Consider the following 8,483-nt stretch of genomic DNA (forward strand, 5'->3'; position numbering starts at 1 on the left):
TGTAATCTGATAGTAATATGAATACACAGGAGAGTAAGACAGGGAAAAAAAATGATGAAATATGAAGCAAACAACTAGAGAATGAAAAGGAAACTCGGACGATATTGGAAAGGAATGTACGGCAGACCTCAATGGTGGCTGGAGGACGCTGGCAACTTCTGCTCGTACACGGCTGGAGTATGACTGGCGCGTGTTCTTGGTTTAACTTTCCCTCTCAGACCAATTTACTGACCTCAGGAATGGCTTCTTGTATTGAACTGGCATGTTCATAATATATCTAACCCCTCCTGTTCAAAAAGTTTATCTCAGCTGAAGAAAATCGTGGTTAAAATAATAATAATAATAATAATAAATCAATGTCCTTAGTGTTGCCAGATGCTTGATAACATTGCTTTCAACTGTTAACGTTACTAATGACAAAATCTTGGTAAGCGCTAAGCAGTAGGCTAAAATTACTGAAATATTGCATAAAGATTCCTGATAAACTGTTACAAAACTGATTTTACCTCAGATCTGGCAATCTGTCTGCTTACTTGGCAACACTCACCACTGAATGGATTGTACCGTGTGTGTGTGTGTGTGTGTGTGTGTGTGGAGCCACGTGACAAAGTTGGTCCTGTCTTGTTGCTCTCTTGACTACTCGCCTTGTTCCTCTAATTCGACATCCATCCTGTTGAAGAGAAAACAGGTGTTAATCTCTCTCTCTCTCTCTCTCCGGTAGCCTTGAATAACAGGTGTTAATCTCTCTCTCTCTCTCTCTCCGGTAGCCTTGAATAACAGGTGTTAATCTCTCTCTCTCTCTCCGGTAGCCTTGAACAACAGGTGTTAATCTCTCTCTCTCTCTCTCCCCCCGGTGGCCTTGAACTTGACTTGGTGATGCAGTGGCTTACTCACAACCCGTTACCCACCGCTGCTGGCTTGCATTGTCCTACCGATGTATCTATAATCTTATTTTCTGTAAACTTTAAGGGCCATATTCTAGCTGGCATAAACTTCGTGGCACCTCATCCTCAGCGATTTATTTTACGTATTAACACCAGCATTCTCTTGTATATTACCGATTTTTTAAGACTGCATCAGTAGTAGTCTGAACAGGGATATTATAGCGTAATGTGCAGAATAAATCGCTAAAGAAGTGACGTTACGAAATCATCAAAGCCAGTCCAGAATACGAAGTGACACAATACTCATCATTTAATCCAGTAACCGCATCTTGAATGAATGAACCATAATGGTCCTTCATGTAGTCAGTTATATACTACTGTACTCTGACAAACTTGGGCGACTCTCAGAACATGCCAACACCCATTATATTTTTGCCAATACTTTGGTCAATGCTAAACTTTACTCTGGCCAACTTCACGATATAATTTCACACATGGCTCATTTGCATTCTCCGCTGAATTTTCATGTTCCTTCCTTCTCTCTCTCTCTCTAAATTAGGATCGAAATTTCAGTTATTCGTACACTATATATATATATATATATATATATATATGTATATATATATATATATATGTATATATATATATATATATATATATATATATTTAGGGGCACACGTGAAATAGAGAAGTGAATTCTCCCGAGCTAGGCCATGATTAATTTTCGGTATCGATAAAATTTTGCTACCAGTAGTTAATCAACTGAAATGAATTTTCTACTGTGGCATCTTTCGCAGATTGGTACGAGATGAACAATAATCTGGGGGGGACGATCATAAGGGACTCATTATCGAACGAAAATGAAAAAAACTCGAGAAAATCAATTTGAACGTAAAAACGCGTGAAAGTGGACCTATAAATCTTCTTGGGACATCAGTTATTTGGGATATCATTGGATCCCTCCTGTGCCATGTTCTTTGATCGACGGTTCACTATATAAGTAACTTCCCCGAAGTGGCACAGCCGACTCGCAGTAGTCAAAATTAATGGCCGTGTTGACTGCAAACTTATGCACAATACTGTATAAATATCAACGGAACATTATACTTTGAATGACAGTTTTCCATTAAACTCGCAAGAATCTAAGCCTAAGTTAGTGTGATCTTTATACTCACTGGAAGTTGTAGGCTGCAAGGTCCAGTTGAATCAGTTGTTCGCGAGATAACTGATCATTACGCTCCCTATGAAGCAAGGATGTCACATCCAGGATTGGTACCTCGTTGTCCGGAGCTTCCTGTGCCTGGTTCACCGGACCTTGTGCTTGGTTAACCTGTAGACGACCAGCCTCGTTTACTTCTAGTAGTATGCTGCGATCGGGTATGGCAGCAGTATCGGACCGTTCCAGTGATTTGTTATTTCTTTTTTTATGCTGGGACATGTTCCACCGATTCCACAAACTGTCACACGCGAGTCCAACTGAGCGTGTGGTAAGGAAAGTCACCTCGGACCTCACCACAGAACACAACTTACGACGTACCTTCTTCCACCTCCTCTAATCTCGCACTACGGCGTGTCCGTGATGGCACTGGCCCGCTCTTTCCTATGTGCATGTGTGAAGCAGTGTTGCCGCGTCTTACTGGGCAACCCGACCAATCAGGAGCGATCTTCAGAGGTGGAGGTGAGAAGTTGCAACTAGTGCTCTAGTCCATATTTTTGATGGTTGAGGACCCATCAGTTTCTTTATACAGCAGTTTGATGCTGTCATGTTACATTTATGCTGTAGAAGCCGATGTTCAAAAAGACATCAAAAGGATAGGATGCACAGGGAAAAAAAAAAAAAAAGCGCTAATAAGCGGTGTTCCTTATAAAGTGGCGAAAATATCCAATACAACCTTTCCCTTCCAAGATATTGTTTTTGCCATAGGTCAGTCTAAATTCATGGTTGTGTTTGTGCTATTGTATCGGCTGATAACCACAGCACATGCACATGACATGAGTACCCTATGTATATTTCGGAGGTATACCTGGTTTTATGGCAACAGTAGCCCAAGCTTTGGAGCTGTGGCCGCAAGATGTCACCACGAGGCGAGTTGCGACCGTAGCACCTCTACAGAAGTTGCTTTGCAGCCAGTGTCCCCGCTTTAGTAAATAGGCCTGATTTTCGTGCTGCCGATTTGACCTGTCAAAAATAACCGTCAAGATATTCCTCCACGTCATGTCCCAGGAGACCGGAGTTTGCGGCCGCTTAAATGGCCGCAGGAAAATGCGGCTGTATTTTGCTTTTTACGGAAGAAATACGTTTTGTGTTCCTGAATCAGTAATATTTGGATTACACTTAGGTGCTTAAGTGTGTTGCACATGCACAAAAGTTTTAATCTAGTAAAATAGTTACCTATGGGATGTAATTGATCTGAGCAGACTGTAGCACGTGACTACGGAATTAGCTACTGAAGAAACGTTTGACAACATAGTGCAACGTTGCCATATCTTTCCAGGACTAAAAATACCTGAAGGAATGTTATACAGAAAGTAAAATCTTTGAGAGTTCTACATATTAATTCTTTCATTTGAAGAGACCTAGGAATGGTGGTAGCAAGAATAACCTTGCAAGTACTGCGTGTAGGCAAGAATGCGTCGTCATACTGATGGGATGTAGTTCGTGTTTCTTCATGTCCAGGACGACATCGAGGTGGATTCTTACCCTTGGATTGTTAACTACCTTGAGATGATTTTACTTTGCTGAGGATTTATGTTGTAGTGATGGGCTTCATGAAGGGTATATCCCACCCCGGAATTCGAAAATAAGTGAATTAAACTGCTTTCTCCCCTCTCCCTCTAGTCCCCTCCCTTATTGATTCTCTCCTTCCATGCGATACGTCCGTTTTTACACTTTATTTCTTACTGTGTTTTACTCTTCCCAGCATCAGATGATTGTATTTAGCTTAAGAAACCTTACGTAGTGAGAGGATTCGTCTCCGTTAACTCAGTCAACCCAAGGACGTATTCTTATTTCTGCTCTCACCTGAAGATTTCTCCCCTGACGGCGTTCCAGTTAGGCAGTTTGTGAATAATTGATTTGTTTATTGTTGTAAAGGTATACATAAGGAGGTGGTGGGTCTTGTTACACACCTCCTTCAGTAATACATGGGTATACACAGGTGCATAGTGTATAATAATAATAATTAGTAATAGTAATAATAATAAAATTGCTGGGTCTTGGCACACACAAAGGAATCTATAATAAATATCACATGGGGAGAAAACATTTCACTAGAGTAGTACAGAATTATGAACATAGCAGCGGGCCGTCCTGTATGTGGTTTGTAGAATTTCTTCCTTAGCGATTTATTCTGCATATAAATTCATATTCTTTTAAGTCATGTCTGTCACAACCATATCGACAGTTTGCATGTTTACCATTCCAGTGGACACTGAGGTGCAATATGCAGAATGAATCCTAAATTCATCATAAATTCTACTAGGCTTCCAGAGCTCTGTACAAAATGACTCACACTGTACTACTACAAAACACTTATTTCAGTTTGTATAATAATATTGTTAATAAAATAAAGTATGATAGCTTATAGTTTATTTAAAGAGTAAAAAAATATAAATGTATACAATACCCTAAAAAGATATGACTTCATTTTATTCTCTCTCTCTCACCACTTCAAACTAGCGAGTTGATAATATACTCTTCGCATCTCATCTTTGTAGGCGTGTTTCATTTCACAGTATCAACACATTGACTAATAGTGCCACTGGGAACGTACGGGTCTGCTGGTTATGAGTCACCGGGAAGGGAGGGGAGGGGGGAGGGGGGAATAACACCGGGGTTCAGGCTACTCTGCACCTTCACTATTGAATATTGTTTAGGTCTCCCTAGCGTGGCCTCTGTACCGACATGAACTGAACCAGGCGATGTAGGGACAGGGCTAGGGGTGCACACAGGGGCATAGCTAGGTGTTATATATTGGTGTAGCCAAGCCTGATTCTGGGGTGGCCCGAAGAGATTACTTTTAAGGGGGTCGAAAGGTATTCCCTCAAAATTCCGGGTGGCCACAAGGTTTGACATATATTAGGGACGGCCAGTATCATCCCGGCCTCTCCTCTGGCTACGCCACTGTTGTTCATCGGGGCATTGCCGCCCCGTAAGGTAGCTGGCTGACGTAATTATCGTAGTCACCTTTGAGCCTGGTCCAGTTGTCCTTCAACTGCTGCAGACCCTGACACTGTCGCAGCAACTGCTGCTGTTTGGCTTGCAGCTGCAATTCTTGCTGTTGCAAGGTCTTAATTTTTTCCACTTTCTTCTGTCGGTACACACGGGATGCCTCATTGTTCAGCTCCCTGACCCGCTGGTGCCTCTGCTCCGGCGTTAGTGTATCGTAGGACACCCGGGGAGCCCTCTGGCGTCGGCCGGCTTCCTCGGGCAGGCCCAGGGCGGACAGAGGCGGGTACTGAGCGGCAGGGTCACTGTACTGGGTGGCAAGGTCAGACTCTGGGTCGGGGGCGTCCTGCAAAACCTGGGCCATCATAGCCCTGGCGTTGGCGGCGGCGGCACGGGCACTGCGGCGCCTTGACTGCCTCGGTGGGGAGGGCTGGCGGGTGGAGGCGGCGGGTTGTGCAGTACAAACGCCCATGCCTAGTACGTCGCCGAAGTCCAGCTTATCCTCCTCCAAAGTGAGACCAGACATGTCCTGCAGGGGGAAGAGGAGTGAGGTGTGAACATAACCTTTATGTAAGAAAAAAGAAAACTGCAGTAGCATGATTAGCACATGCTAGGAAACTCTTACAGGCATGCTGACACTGTTTATTCATCCTCCAAAGTTTCCTGCCGAAACTGGCACGGAAAAGTGACAAGGAACACAATTACAGTGTGTGTGTGTGTGTGTGTGTGTTCTAACATGCACCATGTTCTCATCAGCTTAGGAGGGGTTCTTGCACCTTAGCCCGAACATTGAAATTACACATTAATACCATACTTTTATGAAACTCGTTTCCTTAAGGTCAACGCAGATTGCATAATTAACATTAAGGATGTAGAAACGGCAAAAAAATAAATAACTAGTAAGAAAAAGTGTTAGCGAGCTTTCTTAACAGACAAGAATATGAAGGAAAGTGTTAACTTATGTGGATGGTGGTAACAAACTTACCAGAGCATCGTACTGGTCGCCGTACTGTAACCCCAGGTCAAGGTCAGTGGAGTTGGTGATGTCAAGCTCCTGCAGTGGGCTGGAGTCAAGGCCACGCAGCATAGGGTCCACGAATTCCGTCAGAGCCAGCCCTGTATCTCCAAGATCAGTCAGACCAGAATAATCCAGGTCAGTTGACTCGTGACCAAGAACATCTCGATTGAAGTTTAAATCCTCCTGCATGGATATCTGAAGGATGTCACCGCCCTGAAATCCGAAGCTGGGGTCAGCGGAGGGAAGCTTCAGGTAGGTCTTGTCCGGGTCCTCCTGATAGCAGTTGAGGGTGGTGAAAAAATCTTGATCCTCGCCAAACATGATACTGAAGATTATAGAACTTGTGTATCGTATATACTGGATTTATATCACACCTACTATAAGCGTGAGATGTTGCCGCGCGTTGGAAGTGTGTAGCCGAGATGGCAAGAATATGAAACTGGCTGTGATGTGGCTGTAAGGTGCGTTCCGTCACCTAACGTTATACCAACTCAGTTACGGAGCGAACTGACTGGCGGTGGGGGCAGCGCGGCGCTTTTATTGGAGGCTCTCAACAGTTCCAAACGTGTTGGCCAATTGCGTCATGTGATGTTGGCGTGAAAACGTTCTTGCTTCGGGCGTCATCAATATATACCCATTTTTACCTTCCTGCAGCCTCGTCAGACATTGAAACTTGTTTATTTTGCACCTCGATGTTACGTGTAAGTTGTCATTTGAAGGGATTATTCTAATTTTACTAAAAACCTTAGAGAGTATCAGTATTTCCGGTCATCGGTACTCGTTCGTTTTTGAAGAGGAAAATGCTTGTATTACTCAACGGTTTGCAATTTACGTGTGCGTAACGCCTCACATGACTCAAACAAACAGTGTATCAAAGACATTCTTGTTTCGTTGATCTGTAGTAAGTTAATAGCAAAGTTAAAATGATACTAAAATCGTCCAGGGAAGAGGCGAACGGCACTACTGTGACGTCACAAGGACATCCGCAGGCGCGAACACGTCAGTGGAGCTTATGTGTCAAGTTAGCGATTTTCCCGCTAGATCTAACTAAATTTACTTCAGTTTAGCAATAACTTTAAACGTTTAGCTGCAAAAAGTTTAGAGGTACTGTAGACGTTTGCACAGTTTTAGTGATGATGTAGAGAGCTTAGCACTTTTATTTTCCGGATTTCCGGGAATTTTTGTATCTGACGACATTCTGGGGGCCTCTAAAAACAAGTTAAGCAACAATTGTGACTGGTCTTGGCAACTCCGATCGAGACTGTGGTATTACTCAGACTCGGCTGTAGTTGACGGGCGTACGAATAGTAGAAATTAGGCAACTATACGTTTTCTCCCGAGAAGAAGTTAATGTTTCGTACGTCATAAGCCATTCTATGACGTTCGGAGTTGAAAAATAATAGGCGTTCGGGAAGGCACGAGTCACATCGAGCAGTATTTTCGTCATCTTGTGAAAACGGCTTCATAGCAGGTATTAGTACTTCTTCCTCACTGGCTTAATTTTCTTTTGGAACGTTCACCTTATTTAAGCAGTATAAAACATTAGAAAGACATAAATATAGTACAATAAAATATTTGTATGCAAAATGAATGCCTCCCCCAAAAAAAAATAACACGAGAATATTAATGTATATTCACTACGATAAAACTTGCAGAGATAGAGATGAACGGTAGTATGCAGAATAAATGGCTTGAGGAATGATACTGAAAATTACTGATACTGTGTACATAAGAGGAGTTCATGCACCTAACAAGTAGTAATAGTGATCCAGTGATAGAAACTGGAAGTACTTGGCAACGACTTTCATGAACAAACAGATAATAGAGTTACATAAGCCCATCAAAATATTCTAGATGACAGGAGGCCTCGTAGCACCATTTTGATAGCGATTTATTTCGTATATTAAACCTTAGCATTTTTTTTTTTTTTACGAGTGATATTAGAGTAACATAAGCCCAGCATTATATTCTGGGTGATATAGGAGGCTTCGTCACACCATTTTGATAGCGAGTTATTTCGTATATTACATCTTGAACATTCTTTGGTAATATTGACGTACTTGCATCAATAACATACGAAAGGATATTTAAGCGTTAAGTTCAGAATAAATCGCTAAAGAAGCTTTGTTCGGTTTTTTCTTTATATATATTTTAGTACCGATGTAGTTTTTTGCTGTTCTTGATGGCACTAGAGGCTCCGTAGCACATTTATCCCAGCGATTTATTTTCCCATTTTTCCCAGCGATTTATTTCCTTATTCCATTTTGGTATTTCATGTCCCTTTTATGTTTTTGGTACCGACTTAACTTGCCTTTGAGACATACAAGGGGAAAAAATGCGTGTAATAAAATAAATCGCTTAGGGAGAGATGCTACGAAGTCTGTTGTGTACAATTCGGCTACAGTTTAATTCT

General features: G+C 42.2%; 1 protein-coding gene and 1 long non-coding RNA gene across 2 annotated transcripts; both read right to left on the bottom strand.

Moving 5' to 3' along the window:
* Positions 1-594: 594 nt before the first annotated feature.
* On the bottom strand, positions 595-2,416 carry LOC145394726 (uncharacterized). The gene is made up of 2 exons (XR_013896479.1): positions 2,060-2,416; positions 595-670 (listed from the first exon to the last, which is right to left on the bottom strand). It is a non-coding gene; the product is annotated as an uncharacterized LOC145394726 (long non-coding RNA).
* Positions 2,417-4,470: 2,054 nt separating this feature from the next.
* LOC145394727 (uncharacterized) lies at positions 4,471-6,542 on the bottom strand. Its single transcript, XM_080268508.1, has 2 exons — positions 6,038-6,542; positions 4,471-5,581 (listed from the first exon to the last, which is right to left on the bottom strand). The coding sequence occupies exons 1-2, from the start codon at positions 6,389-6,391 to the stop codon at positions 5,015-5,017; spliced, it is 921 nt and encodes a 306-aa protein (XP_080124634.1). The 5' UTR covers positions 6,392-6,542; the 3' UTR covers positions 4,471-5,014.
* Positions 6,543-8,483: the final 1,941 nt, after the last annotated feature.

Source organism: Coenobita brevimanus, chromosome 28 (assembly GCF_032717465.1).
Source record: "Coenobita brevimanus isolate Jiangsu-jjx chromosome 28, ASM3271746v2, whole genome shotgun sequence".
NCBI classification, from domain to species: Eukaryota; Metazoa; Arthropoda; class Malacostraca; order Decapoda; family Coenobitidae; genus Coenobita; species Coenobita brevimanus.